Source organism: Scophthalmus maximus, chromosome 6, assembly GCF_022379125.1.
Source record: "Scophthalmus maximus strain ysfricsl-2021 chromosome 6, ASM2237912v1, whole genome shotgun sequence".
In the NCBI taxonomy this organism is placed as follows: domain Eukaryota; kingdom Metazoa; phylum Chordata; class Actinopteri; order Pleuronectiformes; family Scophthalmidae; genus Scophthalmus; species Scophthalmus maximus.
The window spans coordinates 12,865,986-12,882,050 of NC_061520.1; the positions used below are offsets into that span (position 1 = coordinate 12,865,986).

Below are 16,065 nucleotides of genomic sequence, written 5' to 3' on the forward strand. Positions count from 1 at the left end.
GCCGCTTCACAACGGCGTCTTTCAGCTTGTGCACACCAATAACCACAGTCTAAGAGATCTCTGATGATTAGGAACGCAACAATCTATAAACAAATTTCTCTCTCCGTCTCGCAGCACGTGGTGCAGTGTGTGTTTGTTGCCATCAGAACCATCGGTAACATCATGATCGTCACCACTCTGCTTCAGTTCATGTTTGCCTGTATAGGTGTGCAGCTATTTAAGGTCAGCAGCGCTCAGGTTGAATTGAATCAGTATTGCACATGATGCGAGAGATATTGAGTTAATCATTTTGAAATCTTCAGCATTTGAGAGAAACTATTTTGATTTCCTCCACAGGGAAAATTTTATCGCTGCACCGATGAAGCCAAATCCAGCCCAGAGGAGTGCAAGTTAGTTTTACTCTCCTTGTTCCTGTACAGCAAATTACATGCACTAACAGTTCTCGATTGGCTCTTAACCTCCATGCAACACATCACTTTATCATAGGGGCACCTACATCCTGTATAAGGAGGGAGATGTGAACCAGCCAACCATCCACAAACGACTGTGGCACAACAGCGAATTCAATTTTGACAACGTCCTCATGGCTATGATGGCTCTCTTCACCGTGTCCACCTTTGAAGGCTGGCCTTCGTAAGATTCAAACTTTTCCCTCCCCGTGTTAAAGCTTTGAAAGTCAGATCTCTGTATTGTCCCTCACTGCAAGTGCACTCAGAGAAATGGACAACACATTGATGAGAAACGGCTGCCTGTGTGGCTGCAACACTTCATGTTGATTTCTTCTCTTCTCAGGTTACTGTACAAGGCCATCGACTCCAACAGGGAGAACCTCGGTCCCATTTACAACTACCGCGTGGAGATCTCCATCTTCTTCATCATCTACATCATCATCATTGCTTTTTTCATGATGAACATCTTCGTAGGTTTTGTGATCGTCACATTTCAGGAGCAGGGAGAGAAAGAGTACAAAAACTGTGAACTCGACAAGAACCAGGTCAGAGTCCGCAGCTTCACAGAATGTGGGTGTGTGGTAGCAGCGTGTTTGGGGTGTGAGGTTAAAATTAAAAAGAACTTAATATATTTTGATATAAAGCTCAAAAAATGCTTCTAGTTCAACTTGTTTCATTTAAGCTATAGTGGGTCTCTTGGCTTAGGTAGTTTATTAAGAAAAGGCAGTGGTGTGATTTTCATAACAATTTTCATTTCAAATCATGTGACAATTTTTTGCAATATGGCTTATTACAATAATCCAGGTTGAATTCAGATTAGAGTCTCGAGTTTGTTTTCTTCACATTATAAAAACAATTTTGTGTATTTTGTGTGCAGCGTCAGTGTGTGGAGTACGCTCTTAAGGCTCGTCCACTGAGGCGGTACATACCTAAGAATCCGTACCAGTACAAGTTCTGGTATGTGGTCAACTCCACTGGGTTTGAGTACATCATGTTTGTGCTCATAATGCTCAACACACTCTGCCTGGCTGTACAGGTAAGAAGCCCAGTTACATCCCTGACTCTGGCCTGCTCTGTCAAATAAATCACTGTGTTCAAGAGAATAACTGCGTATCTCCCGTCCGCAGCACTATGGCCAGTCAGCAACGTTCAACTATGTAATGGACATTCTCAACATGGTCTTCACTACTGTCTTCACCGTGGAAATGGTTCTTAAACTCATCGCTTTCAAACCCAGGGTGAGTCACCATGTCACACTCGAACAGAAATACGTCCACAGAATTCTTCTTAATTATTAAAGGAATATTTCGACATTTTGAGAAATATCCTAATTCACTTTCTTGTCGAGAGTTAGTTGTGAGGATCAATACCACTTTCATGTATGTCCATTCAGCATATGGCATAAAGACTGGAGGTGGTTTTGGGCGGTCCAACGTTCAAAACAAGTTCTCAGAGCATTTTAAATTAGTCCGCTTTGAAGTGCTATGATTGCATTCGCCACTGTCGGCTACACCCAGGCAACCTGTCTTCGTTAACAGACAGCTATGGGAGTGCTGTTGATCTTCTCATCTAACACTCAACAAGATCGTAAAAAGGTGTAGTCCTAAAACTGTCAGATCATTACATTCATCAAAGAATGGCATATGTGAAAATTCAAGAGGCAGTGTCTTTTCATTCTCCCCTCGACTGTGCCGCCTGACCAACAGCTCTGTGTTGCGAAGAAGGACAGGCTGCTAGTAAGATACAGTGTGGGGTGCAGTGTTGAATTTCTTTTATTTTTTTACTTCCGAAATAGCTCAAACTGCTTGTCAAGTACTTGGCAGCGGTGATTTCACACATAATATTAGCTTAATGTGCATACTCTGCAGCTCGACCAATCTGTGTGAATCACTGCACTATAATCATGAGGCCTCCAGCTGGAGTAGCCAGCAGGGAGGTCCCTGTGTGTTGTCAATGACCAGCGTGAGTGGATTTAAATTTCAGTGTAAGGACCTTTTTGTTTTTGCCGATCTCAAACCCAACTCGCCCACCCCTCGCTCCACCTCAATCAGGGCTACTTTGGGGATGCCTGGAATGTGTTTGACGCCCTGGTTGTGATTGGCAGCATAGTAGACATTGTTCTCAGTGAGATTGATGTAAGTACAGTAAGCTCAGCTCCTCTCTGTCATCTCTCCGTTTCCGCCCACCTTGGTTGCAGGTTTCGATGGCAGGTCTCTTTATTTCTGTTAATACTCTCTTAATACTTTAAACCCTTTTTTCTCTCTGTTTGTCCTCTCCCTGATCCTGCCATTTCATCCAAACCTTTACCTCAATCTCTCTCCTCTTAATTTCTTCTCTTCTCTTCTCTGATCTTCTCTCTCCCGTTCTTTCTCTCTTTCATTCCCATCTCTCCCCTTGCGTGTCGTGTCGTGCATTAACAGCACTATTTCGCTGATGCTTGGAACACATTTGATGCCTTAATTGTTGTGGGTAGCGTCGTCGATATTGCTATCACTGAAGTTAATGTAAGTATTACCTTTTTCTGCCTTCCAAGATGAACTGAAGCTTTAGAGAAAAGCCACATGGCAACATTCAGTATTATTTGTTGAAATTGGAATCTTTTTTTATTTGTAGGATCTAAGATCCCTTAAGAAGTCAGAGTATTTTGTATTTCACAAAGACAAAAAAAAGTCTTAATCATCTGGTGACTTCCTCCGACTTTATTTGGGAATCTCTTGTGTGAATCACTTCTCTAGTGTGTTCAGTTGTAGCCTACATTTTAAAATACTATCTGCTAAAGTAAGAGCTTGCCGTTACTCTGAATTGTTATTTGTGGAAAGGCATTGATAGTTCTTAGTGTCTTTGGCCTTTTCTGTAAAGCTTCAGTTTGACCTTCATGTATGTCCTATTGTTGTCAGTGACACATCTTCACCAAACTTATCTTAAAGTCTGTCTTGCTGGAATTCTGCTTCTGCTAAATGTGTCATGGTCAGTGTGTTGCAGTACTTTTTATTGTTACAGCAATTATGACAAAAATTTCTGCTGAAAATGCTGATTGTTACCTCCGGGACATGGCAGTGGAAATGTGTGTAAATAACAGGAGATCCTCACTTTTCTGAGATCTGTATTTGGTGCAGTGCAGCATGATTTTTGATTTTGTGGTTTTCTAATTCAGACTCTTGTTCATTCTGTTTCCATAGAAACTTGTAGAGGCAAGTATGGCAATGAACGAAAAATGTTGTTTGTTTGTAACCTGTTTGTTTATAACAACTTTATCTTTGCGACCCCTTTACAATGCGATGGATTAAAACCAAACTAGTCATCTAATATTTTATTGACTTGGGGAAAAAAAGTTGCTTTTTCTAAACTTCCAGTTCAGTAGTATATATGGCATTATTATAATTCAAAGCTTATTTTTGCGCTGATTAATGTGAAACAGACTCAAAGAAAATTTGTGTCAAGGCTCGATAAAATAGTGGATGACTACTTCTCTACCTCTACTAAAACTCACTCCTCTCTTTATAGCTTGGCTCTTCACAAAAAACACCTCAAAATGAAATATGTCATTCATTGTGTTGTGCTTTGAGATTAAACCGAAACAAAAATGGGAACCATTTCTCCAAGATACAAACAAACACCAGGGATGCCGAGAGACCAAATTTAAAAGTTTCCAGGGATTAGTCAGTGACGATGCTGCTTGCTATACGTGCAGTGTACCAAAGATTAACATCTCCCCCTCCTGGGTGCTCTTGTGTCTGAGCTGCAGTGCTGTTTTGCTGGAGTTATATTTCATGTTTTCAATGTTTTCAATGTTTGTGGTCCAAAGTGTGCGTCTGCATGAGTGTATAACCAAGCACTAACTTTGTTTAAAACACATATGGTGGCGTGGTTAGGTTATTTATTGTTCTGCATGTGTGTGTTTTATGTGTGTAGAGAATGTACCTGGTGTAACATATGTGTGAGTGAATGCATAGGTGTGTGTGTGTGTTGTGAGTGTTGGGGACGTGACATTGATTTCACAAGGACTTTCAAAGTGGTTCTTGTGAGGCAGCTTCCATCTATGTACCATTTACATTTGTTTGTGGTTTGCATTGCATGCGGTTTTTGCTGTTTGTGTCAAACAGCAAACATGACTACAGATCAGATGTGACACTGTTCCATTTCATCATATGTACTTGCTGATCTTCATTGGGTTTGCTCTTTATTCATGTGATTGTTGCTACTTGCTTGCTGTAATCCATCCCAGTCGTGAGTTGTGTTATAGTTTCTCACCTGGCCACTGTGACCTCTCCAAATGCATGCTGGGAAGCATCAACCGCTCACCATGTTCCCTAATATCCTTTCCATGTCCTGCCTCTCACAGATGGCGCTTGGCCACCCACTCCATTCCCCTCCGGTTAGTTGTCTCCATAGAGCCTTGTGAAGTTTGACCTTTCCCTGTTGCCATAACTCTCAAACCTCACCTCCAGACAGAATGGCCCTGGAGCTCAGAGCTTGGAAACGTCCACCCTACACAACATTAAGGACTATTTGAATGTGGAATCTGTGACGCTCAATCACTCAGGGAAATTTAAATAGAAGTTCTGATTTAAAAGGAAATTTAAATATTATGATTAACGTCCCTTAAAGTTGTGTAGGCCGCTTTACATGCAGCTGATGTTATGCATCGAAATCAAGGAAAACAGATGAAGTCACTTGGTGTGCTGGATGAAAATGTAATGTTTTTCTTACACAGAATTAGACCTTAGACCTAGAAAAAAAGGGAAAAGTCTTTCACCATTCAGTTTTCAGGTAAGATTTGTTGGCCAACCAAATCGTCAGCAGATCCTAAAGATCCTACATTAGTCCTGATGCTATCGTAACATTCACACTAACGGTGGTTCGATGCAGCTGAGTTTGAGGTTCTTTGATGATCTTGTGTTTGTGTCTCTGTGAGTGATTGTCTCTGTGTTTTGTTCTGTCTTCCTGTAGTGAGCTCTTAAAGCTCAGAGTGGAGCTCATGTGTAGCGCAGGTGTGTAGACTCCAGTCAGGTGCATGAACAACCCTACAGTGACTCTCTACTCTCTCCCTCTATACACCTCTCTGCCTGTCTGTCTTCTTCTTCTTCTTCTCCCCAGCTCGGTATGACTCAGTCTCTCTGGTTTTACGCTCCGTTTTCTGCTCCACCCTCGCTGTCTTTTTCTCTCCTCCCTTTCCTGTCGTTCTCTCACCTCTTTCTGCACCGGACTGTGAGAGCGCCCTGCTATGGCAGTCTTGTTGCAGGGCACAAATGACATGCATGAGTTACTGCATTGCTATGAGTTCACCAGTGGCTCCTCATCATCCAAAACTGTCTTGCGTGTGCGTGCGTGCAGTGCTTCCCCAGCAACGTGGCAATGCTGAACGCATGCTCCATCAGCGCTGTGGCCAGGATTACCTAAAGAACCTCCTCAAGCTAATTCTACATTTTATCATTTCTGCCCATTCTGCACCTCATACTGACAGTTTGTGAAGTATTGTGCTGCTGAGGTATTTGAATGAAGCCATATCTGTCTGGAGTATCTCTTTCTTTTCAGAGTCTTCTGGTGTTACTCTTTTCAATTTTGAGTTAAGCTCCTCCTTTTAAAATCACATTATCATTATACAGGTTCAGTCTAACCACCACCATGACCGATGTCTTTACTTTGCACCTCTGGAACTTCTCTGTTTGGCTGAAGACGTCTGATATAGTTTGCAAATAAAACCTGTGTATGGGTGTGGATGTGTGAGCAACTGGGCAGATTTAATTAATATATTATGTTTATACCTTTTTTGTTTTGTTTAAATCAGTACAACCCAGAGGAGAGTGAGCGTCTTACATGTACTCCAGTCCTTTGACTTTAATGATGCATGATGCCCATAACGTAGGATTATCCTTCTACAGTCAAGTCATATGTTGATGTGCATTTTCCTGAATCTGAAAGACTCACAGCAAGGGTCGAGTCTTTGTAAGAATAGCAGACGTTGCTTTAATCATGACGTGGACTCATAACTTTTGATACGTCAATCAGTTAACTTCTCATTAACATTGTCCGAAGCTCGCCAAAGACATCTCAACCATGGAATCCATTTAATCCCATCAGTAACGGCCATTACACAGGGGGAGTGATAAAGTTGTGTGCCAGTCTTACGTGTTACTGTGTTTATTTAAGTAATTTCATGTTGTCCGTCAGTCTTACATGCACTTGTTGAGTCACACATAGGAATGTTAAGCTGTAAAACTTGTGTGACAGTCTTTTCAAGTGTTAAGATAATGTTCTATGTCTAAGTGTAAATAGACAGTGAAACATGTGCGTCTATGTCGTAGTCAAACATTAAGACAGTTTTGTCTCGTCAGTGACAAGAGTAGTGACTTTGTTTTGTCTAGTCTTGACTGACGTGTTGTGGTATTGTGTGAGAAACACTTTTCAAATGTGACGTGTTTGGCCCAATGTGTGAGACCTGCGCGCTCTGTACAAGTCATTAATACAGGTCTTTGATTTTTAAAGCCAACAGAGACTCCTCAGGTGGATGAGATGGGGGTAAGATGCTCCGCCCCCCCCACCCCCGACCCCCTTGTCAGGGCCATGCCATGTTTAGATTGCATTTCTTTGTTTGGCATCTTTCGGTTTTATGCATCCTATGATCCTTTGCTGATTTCAGTTTGATTCATGTTCTCATGATAAGGTTTCCGCTCTCTCTCTCTCTCTCTGTTTTTCTTTTTGCATTTTGTTTTGTATGTCCATCTGCATATATCCTCAATTTTCCTAAACGTTTCCTAAATGTTTGGAGCTATTTCTAAGGAGAGTGTGTCGCTCAAACGTGATGCTATGCGTCCGGTTAGGTGGGAGTGGTTTTGGGCCGCTCCTCACGTTTGTACTGTTGACACTGCTACATGGTCTCTGCCACCATTCTTACGTGGGGTAGTGACCCATGGATTGACCCCTGGGATCAGGTCACCCAGCTCTGACCTGTGAACCTCCTGGCCGACCCGATTGGGTTGGTCCCACTGTGACTCTGCATGCAGTGACTCTGGACTGAGGGTGCCATGCTTGTGCAGATGTGTCCTGTCAAGTATGGCAAGGTTTTTTTTCTCCAGCATGCTTGCCTCCTTGCTTCCTTCCCTGTAGGTCTGCACAGTGACAGGGCTCCTGGCGGTGCTTTGGATGCAGACCAACAGAAACATATCAGCTGCGCCTGCACTGCTCAATAGACTCTATTTGATTCATATTACTTCCTATTTCTATTAGATTTTGACCAAAAGTACAAACCTACAACTAAAAAAGTATTTACAATACCTGGACCATGAACGTCTGTGATTCAAAACTAGGTTCACCCGTTCATAATGCAGTGTTGCTTTCTCAGCCCATATGTATCTGGGTCTCGGTTCGGACCTCATCATCCCCCAAAGCACAGCCAGGTTGTCTGTGTTCACTACATGCACTGCTGCTCGTTCTCCTCTGACTCTGGACTGCCTCTCCACAGAACACAGAGGACAGTGCTCGCATCTCCATCACCTTCTTCCGTCTGTTTCGGGTCATGCGGCTGGTCAAGCTCCTCAGCAGAGGGGAGGGCATCCGCACCCTGCTTTGGACTTTCATCAAGTCCTTCCAGGTGAGGAGCAGCACAATATATCTGATCGGTGGCCGGGAGAAATGATTCAGCCACCTCAATAGATAACGTTTTGCTTCTCTTATCCCTGAAGGCTCTGCCGTATGTTGCTCTTCTGATAGCCATGCTCTTCTTCATCTACGCTGTCATTGGCATGCAGGTTGGTAACTATTGTAAATGACAGAAAATATCTATTATCCAAGTTTGTATGGATGCAGTTGTATTCATGTGGACAATATCTTTTTTACCTCAGGTGTTTGGAAAGATTGCAATGGTGGATGGCACACACATCAATAGAAACAACAACTTCCAGACCTTCCCTCAGGCCGTGCTCCTCCTCTTTAGGTGTGTGGGGACGTCATGCACTGATGATGTGTGTTCTGTTCAATTGATCTCTATTCCTGAGTGATTTATTTGTGTCTGTCGTGACCAAGGTGTGCCACCGGAGAGGCGTGGCAGGAGATCATGTTGGCCTGTATGCCCGGGAAACTGTGTGACCCAGAGTCCGACTACAACCCCGGGGAGGAGATGACGTGTGGCAGCGGATTTGCAATAATTTACTTCATCACTTTCTACATGCTCTGCGCCTTCTTGGTACACATTGAACCATGTTGTGCTCACTATTTCTTATTTAGTCTTCTGAGTATTACATTTTGTTCTTTCGCCAAAGTCATTCTAAGATGTAGAATTTCTGTCAGACAGGTTTCTTACATTACAAAATCCAGTTTGAGGTACTTGGCTGTAAAGTGGAACCTAGAACTTTGATGCTTGTTGTTGCTTTAATGCTACAATAACGAGCCTTTATTATTGGGATTTAGTTTAATTGATTACTTATAGTTAGAAGTCCATGAAAATCATGGAATACCATGTGACATTTTAGGTACAATCAACAACACTGTACAACCCATTATTTACACCTCAGTTATATCATTTAAAATTATTTTGAGGTGGATAAAGTTCATCTACTTAACTATTTATGACACATATTTACGCAGAGTGTGTCCCTCTCCAGATTATCAATCTGTTCGTGGCCGTCATCATGGACAACTTTGACTATTTGACGCGTGACTGGTCCATTCTGGGTCCTCACCACCTGGATGAATTCAAGAGAATTTGGTCAGAGTATGACCCAGAGGCCAAGTATGTGCTTTTATCGACAGCAGTATCTGAAAATATTTCACGTCCATGTTCCTGTGACAGTCACGTGTCTGTTATTCGTCTTATACATGTTATCTTCTCTCATGCAGAGGGAGAATTAAGCATCTGGATGTCGTAACCCTTCTTCGTCGTATTCAGCCTCCTCTTGGCTTTGGCAAGCTGTGCCCTCACAGAGTGGCCTGCAAGGTATTTTACTCCACTATCTAGTTATCAGATGTCACACAGACTTACCGATCATTTATCTGACCTGTTCCATCATGTTAAAGGCCTGTATTTTCTGTCTTCCCTCAGAGGCTGGTAGCCATGAACATGCCTCTGAACAGTGACGGCACAGTCATGTTTAATGCCACTCTGTTTGCACTGGTGCGAACAGCTCTGAAGATCAAAACAGAAGGTAGGAGGCAAATATAAACCACATTACAGTGTACTTTGTCATTACAAAAAACACATAAAATAGTCTTACCTATCCATGTACTGAGCCTCATTATTCTCTGCTAAATGTAAATCTGGGGCCATGCAGATTTAAAATGGCTGCAAACTGGAGTGCTGGTTTCTCAGGGACATTTGTCTCCCTGTGGTGCAGGTAATCTAGAGCAGGCCAACGAAGAGCTGCGGGCCGTCATCAAGAAAATCTGGAAAAGAACCAGCATGAAGCTTCTGGATCAAGTGGTGCCTCCTGCTGGTGGTTAGTGGCATCGGCCCCTGTCAATGAAATCACACACAGTACACCTCCCAGTTCTTATGTCATAGTTTTACACGCAAATCAAGCTAAAGCAGCCTGCATAAAATCACACGCGCACACACACACACACATTGTAAGCTGTATCATGTTGTTTCTGTTCTGCTCATGATCTCCTGGTTGCCCCCTCAGCAGTGTGTTTCTTATCCATGTGTGTTTGATCCACACTCCTCCCTCCTGCCTTGGATGCTGATGGAGACCACTGACTGTCTGCTGGGCTTTGGGCTTGCATGGCCTTGTAGACCAATGTGCAAGTGCATGTTCTGTCTTTCTCACTCATATCTCTCTGTCTGTCTCCTCTCTCTGTTGCTCACTGTACTCTCTCTCTCTCTGTGTTGTCTTAATCTCTGTGTTCTCTTCTCAACGCTAGAGCTTCCACAGCTTATTGTCTCTCTCACTTTTATATCTCTGTATCCAAAACTCTGAAACACTTCAGAATATTCTGAAGCAGTTCTGTTTTAGGGTGGTGGCATGGAACTAGTGTTGCCTCTGTCTCCAATCTCTGTCCCCAGCGTGCTTGTTCAAAGTGATTCAGACCCCTGCTTCAGAATGATTCTCACACACTCTCACACACATACACTCTAAAAAAAACACATGCCCAAGCACAAGTGAATTTTACTGACTTACCCACATCATATAAGAAAGGTGTTACATGAGCATAAACAGGAAAATTTACGCAAACATATTGACATGGGTGATGCATAGATCTGCTTGCTTGCATGTGCAATAGTAGTCAAATAAATGTCATTCTTGGACACTGATAAAAAAAAACACTTTCCAACAAAACATAAAAAATACTTAAATACATTTGAGCAGATGAGTCAAGATTTTATCTCTAATGTATTAGTAGTTGTTAAAGGAACTTGATCTTACTGCTTTTATGTCACCACTAATTGCACAGACTACATTTTTTATTTGTAGTCTAGTTTCTTGGCCTATTTTAACCTTAATTCTCACCCTGTCCTTTTTATCAACAGTGAGGAAGAATAGACAAAAAAGGGTTTTGCAGCATTACCCACTGCTTCGGGGGTCATAAATATTAGGTGTTAATTTGCACTATCCAAAAAAAAGGAACATATAATGTAAGAGATTTCAGCTGGATCATTTAAAGCTCTTCAGAAGTAGAAATACACACACAGATTACACCACATACTTCATTTTTCTGTTCTTTCTGAAATACAGTGACGAATCTCCGCTGGTACAGATTGAGGTACAGTATATACACCATCGAGATGGATGTATATAATTGGATCGAAGTCATTTGTTTGGTTGGGGTTGCAGCGGGCCTCCCTTTTCTGCAGTCCTGAGGGGATGAACCCGAAATTTTAAGGAGATTGGACGAGGGAGGAGAAGAGTCTCCCCTTCTCCTTCCCACAGTGCCGTGCATAGTGACCTGCTGACACAGGAAGCATTTGTGTGGTCTGTTCACTCAGATGATGAGGTAACCGTGGGGAAGTTCTATGCCACCTTCCTGATACAGGACTACTTTAGGAAATTCAAGAAACGTAAAGAGGAAGGCCTGGTGGGTGCCAACCCCTCCCAGAACAACACAGCCATTGCTTTACAGGTGAGTCTCACCGAGTGTTTGTGTCTCTGAGAGTGTGTGGTGAAGAGAGATTGTTGGAAACATGAATCTACCAGCACTGTAATGTTGTTAAGTCAAGTCTGTATAAAATGTGTCTTTGTACATTTTCATTCAAATATCATTGTGTGTGCTAATGTTGTGGTTTATGATCCAGCAGGACATTCATGAACTTGGTGTACAGTATGAATCTTTATGTTCCCAGTGTGTTGTACTTATTTGTGTCTCTGTGTCTTTAACAAATCATATTTGTTGATGTTAAGCGTGTGTCATCATCTCCAGCCATCATCTCATGTATTTTCTGTGCATCACAGTTCACACATCGTCCCACAAAATTCACATGCAAAGCTTGTTACCGTTTCTGTTACCTTATGATGTATGATATACTGTATGCCTCAGTGAATCGCCACATATCACTGTCGCACAGTAAGCGTGACCAGCTCGTAGTTTATTTATAATTAATTTTTGTGAGTATCCGGCTAATTTAGTTTTGTGCACCTGCAAAGGACGAAAGGAAGAAAAGCATTTTTACTGCTCTCACTGAGGCGCATGTGAGAGATGCTGCACAAGACATTTCAGCTGATCAGTAAAATTCACAGCAGGTTGCATTCAAGAGAGCACCTTTGTCTGTCTGTGTGTTCTCATCTCCCACAGTCTGTCAGTAGTGTAAATGTCAGGTGTTGCATACTCAAGCACAGGTGTGTGTGTGTGTGTGTGTGTGTGTATGCCCAGTGTGTGTGTGTGTGTGATGATTGTGAACTGTACATGATGTCAGTTTTTGTGCTGTGAGTTGTGAGATGAAGGTCCCAGCTGTAGTGCTTAGCCCTCTTATTGTCATGGTTACAGGCTGGCCTTCGCACGCTGCATGATATTGGGCCCGAAATTCGCCGAGCGATATCATGTGATCTGCAAGATGACGAACTAGTAGACTTTATCCCAGAGGAAGACGAGGAAATTTATAGGGTAACCTATTTAAATTTTATCTGACAGGAAAAATGTTTGTGGGAAAACTAACATATTGTGTTTGAAGTTACCAACTGATGCTATTTCATGGGGGGGGGGGGAGTTCTCTTTATAAAAGGGAATGTTCTCAGAGAAACAGCTTTCAGTTAAATCTGTAGTAGATGAATTGTCTCAAATTTATACCACTATATTACGTAGAATATTTTCATTTTAATTATTTTTTCTTTTGCCAAAGTTTTTCCTCCATTTCAACAAACTACAAAGAGTGCATTCATTCTGCTCACATATGTCATATGCCATAAAACCAGCTTCTGAACTTATTTTTGCTCATTAAATTTAAATTGACTTAACATCAATGGCATATGTGGTCTGCTGCACTGTGAGTAGAGGCCCCGGTCGTTTTACTCTGAGCGTTCCTTCACAGCGCAACGGCGGACTTTTCGGTAACCATCTCATGAATGGTGGTCATCGGCGCTCCAACGGCCATCAGACCAACGCCACGCAGCGACCCCTGCAGGTGCAGCCTCCACCTCACTACGCCCATATGGAGCAGCCTGTGGGACGCCTGTCTCGAGCCAACGCGATGTCCCATCCGAACCACCATCACCACCGCCACCACCATCATCACCGACACCACAACTCCTACGGCAAGTCTCCCAAGTCCACCAACATCAACCTCAACAATGCCAACGTGTCTAGTCTGCCCAACGGTGGACACCATCGCTACTATGAACATGCACCTCCCAATGGCTACCCTGGTCTACGCAACTCCTACTACGACTACGACAAACCCCGGACACCGCAGGGTCAAAGGTATCCACACACTGATCACCATCGTCAACAGAGTGAAATCTGTGAAATGTAATATTCAAACTAAAGCTCTGTTAGGCAGCCATTTTGTTTCGTTGAGCCCATTTGGTTTGGTTGCGTTTTCTTGCTGTCAAAATGACATGCTAACGAAAAATGTGAATTCACACCATGTCAGAATAAGTTCTTCATGCAGCCAGGCCCTGAGGACATTATCTTTTGCATAAGTATTTCTTCGCACTGGCAGGAGCCAGCTTCTTATCAAACCTTCCCGCTTCACAAGCCTTCATTGTGTACCCTTCATTTCATAATGGAACCACAAGCCTACTCTGACACCGACAGTTAACTTACTTAAGTGAATAACGGTACACTTATCTGCTGATTTCCCACGGTCTGTTTAGTCTGCCGCTCCAGGATTGGGCCTGTTTTCTCTTTAGTGCCCCAGACGTTAAGGGAGCAATTTCTTTGCTGCCACTTTAAAAAAAATAAAAAATTACGAAATTTTAGCTTTTTTTTAATCTAAAGAATAGAAAATGGAATTGTCAAGCAACACTGGGGTCGACGTCAACCATCACACTCTCTCCTCCTCATACATATATATGAGAATGCTGTATATGTTTCATATACTGTATGATATATATATATGTGTGTGTGTGTCACGCTTTCTCCTCCATTTTTCTCTGTGTTCTCTCCTCCCTTTTTCCGTCCTAACCAAAATGCTTTCTCTTGACCATCCCTTCTGCATTCTTGGACAGAAGGCGCTACTATGAGACCTATGTTAGGTATGTTGTTTTTCCAGGATTGGCTCCAATATGTATCAAAAGTAACAGAAGGACTTTTATTTTTTTATTTTTTTATTATTATGTTTTTTATTCTTTTTCGTTTTTGACTTGGTTATGGGTCAATGAATGGCTGCATCCCTGCTATGTTAATGAGCGATATGCTGGCTAGTCATTTGTCTGGTATCTGTCATTTGTCTTTTTGACAAACTTTTTCTAATGCTCTAAAGTAAAAGGGACAACTAACATAAACGTGAGTGGCCAGCATATTGCTGAGAGCAGCCCTGCTTTATGCATGTGTCAAAGTGATGTGCTTGTTCTGAGGAGGATTCAGAAGCTCAAAAAGAAGGACGTGAATGAGAATGATTTGAACATTTGCTCTGCTAGCCACCACCAGCTCTGTTTCACACTCCTGTTCCCCTAACGTCACAGTCCTACAGCCAATTCACTTCAAGATTCTTAACCTGAGATAAAACCATGTTTTGATGAATCTGATAAAGGACGTCGGTTTGGACTTGTTTAGACGACAGCGTGATGCTCTGCAGCACAAAAACGTCTGCCTGTTGTCTTGGTTTGACTGTGGTGAATATTAATTAGGGTGGCCAGTTGAATTGCTGCCCCCTGGAGGCTTGCGTCTGCATGGCAGTGCATGGCCCTATTCCAGTGACCACTCACTCTAACCCTACTCCACCATAACCCTGAATAGCCACGGTGAGCACACCCTTTTGCCCTGACCTTCCCTCAGGTCCCACGCAGGGGATGGACACCACCCCACCATCCGCAGGGAGGAGGAGTTAGATGAAGATCGCCTCTCTGGGGAGTATTACAGTGGGGAGGAGTTTTATGAAGACGACAGTATGCTGTCAGGGGACAGGTATGACTCTTGATCACTGACTGTCTGAGTTTGATCCAATAGTCTGTGTTGTTTCTTCACACATTTAACAAGACGGGTTTTGTGAGTGTTCCAAACCGCCCTTTATTCGATGTGTTGACAGGTATCAGAACAGCGACACGGAGTATGAGACTCCTAAAGGTTACCATCACCCTGACAGTTGCTATGAGGATGACGAGCAGCCTCTCTACTGCGACTCGCGGAGGTCACCGAAGAGACGGCTGCTTCCTGCCACACCTCAAGGTAGACCCGCCTGACACCCATACATACCTGCAGCGGTCACATGTCACAGTCAGTTACATGTTCACTTTGCAGTGTTTGTATGTAACATAACATTATCTTTGATAAGAAAATGTAAATTTTACATAATTGAAAAGGAGAAAAAAATAACTATTTTGATAAAAAAAAAAAAACACTCTCCTGTCTGTATTTTTGTGTTTTGGCTTTGATGCCATCGTACATCATTCCTTTGCTACTGCATTTGATTGCCAAGATGACTGTTAAATGATTCAGTTATCCCATCATGGAAATTAATTAACTATAGGATATAGAATTAGAGAGCCTTGTATATAGATATTTATATTTGTATGCTAGTTTTTCAGTCAATATGTTTTTTTTTACTGTTAAATTCAATTTTATAGTCTTATTGCATGTTTTACCTTATTAAGCATCGTCATGCTTGCTCCACACAAAATGTCACTGTGACAGGGACAATAAAGACCTCTATCTGGGCTATCTAAAGCAACTGTGCTAGTACCTACAAGAATGCAGCCTTGAGAAAAACATTCCCAAAGCTCACACATACCAACTCTTTTCACTGTATGATTTATCCACTCACCCAGTTTCATATTCCTGAGTGTCTGCAATGTTTAAGTTTTGCATGCTGCTTAAGTTTCCTGCACGTCCTCACTCACCGGTCCCCTGCCGGCTTGTCCAGGTCACAGGAGGCCATCCTTCAACTTTGAGTGTCTGCGCAGACAAGGTAGCCAGGATGAGCTTCCACATCAGCGTACCGCTCTACCACTGCACCTTATGCAGCACCAGGTAACACAGGCGCTCAGATCTCTTGCTCACTGACACTGAGTTGTGTTTCGTCTTGTTTGAACTG

General features: G+C 42.6%; 1 protein-coding gene across 10 annotated transcripts in view; it reads left to right on the forward strand.

The window, feature by feature from the left end:
• Window positions 1–16,065, forward strand: part of cacna1da (calcium channel, voltage-dependent, L type, alpha 1D subunit, a) — a 53,177-nt gene that overhangs the window by 33,249 nt on the left and 3,863 nt on the right. For 4 of the 10 annotated variants that reach the window (XM_047332716.1, XM_035631593.2, XM_035631600.2 and 1 more), the window contains 23 exons: window positions 115–222; window positions 337–389; window positions 487–633; window positions 793–994; window positions 1,327–1,485; window positions 1,577–1,687; window positions 2,870–2,953; window positions 6,936–6,968; window positions 7,912–8,040; window positions 8,132–8,197; window positions 8,291–8,382; window positions 8,472–8,631; window positions 9,050–9,177; window positions 9,285–9,381; window positions 9,487–9,589; window positions 9,779–9,880; window positions 11,368–11,501; window positions 12,363–12,479; window positions 12,904–13,292; window positions 14,042–14,068; window positions 14,811–14,939; window positions 15,061–15,200; window positions 15,895–16,001. In XM_047332716.1, the coding sequence (XP_047188672.1) occupies window positions 115–222; window positions 337–389; window positions 487–633; window positions 793–994; window positions 1,327–1,485; window positions 1,577–1,687; window positions 2,870–2,953; window positions 6,936–6,968; window positions 7,912–8,040; window positions 8,132–8,197; window positions 8,291–8,382; window positions 8,472–8,631; window positions 9,050–9,177; window positions 9,285–9,381; window positions 9,487–9,589; window positions 9,779–9,880; window positions 11,368–11,501; window positions 12,363–12,479; window positions 12,904–13,292; window positions 14,042–14,068; window positions 14,811–14,939; window positions 15,061–15,200; window positions 15,895–16,001 (2,817 nt within the window). The remainder of the gene's footprint in view (window positions 1–114; window positions 223–336; window positions 390–486; window positions 634–792; window positions 995–1,326; window positions 1,486–1,576; window positions 1,688–2,869; window positions 2,954–6,935; window positions 6,969–7,911; window positions 8,041–8,131; window positions 8,198–8,290; window positions 8,383–8,471; window positions 8,632–9,049; window positions 9,178–9,284; window positions 9,382–9,486; window positions 9,590–9,778; window positions 9,881–11,367; window positions 11,502–12,362; window positions 12,480–12,903; window positions 13,293–14,041; window positions 14,069–14,810; window positions 14,940–15,060; window positions 15,201–15,894; window positions 16,002–16,065) is intronic. The other 6 variants (XM_035631597.2, XM_035631598.2, XM_035631602.2 and 3 more) reach the window with 3 other exon arrangements.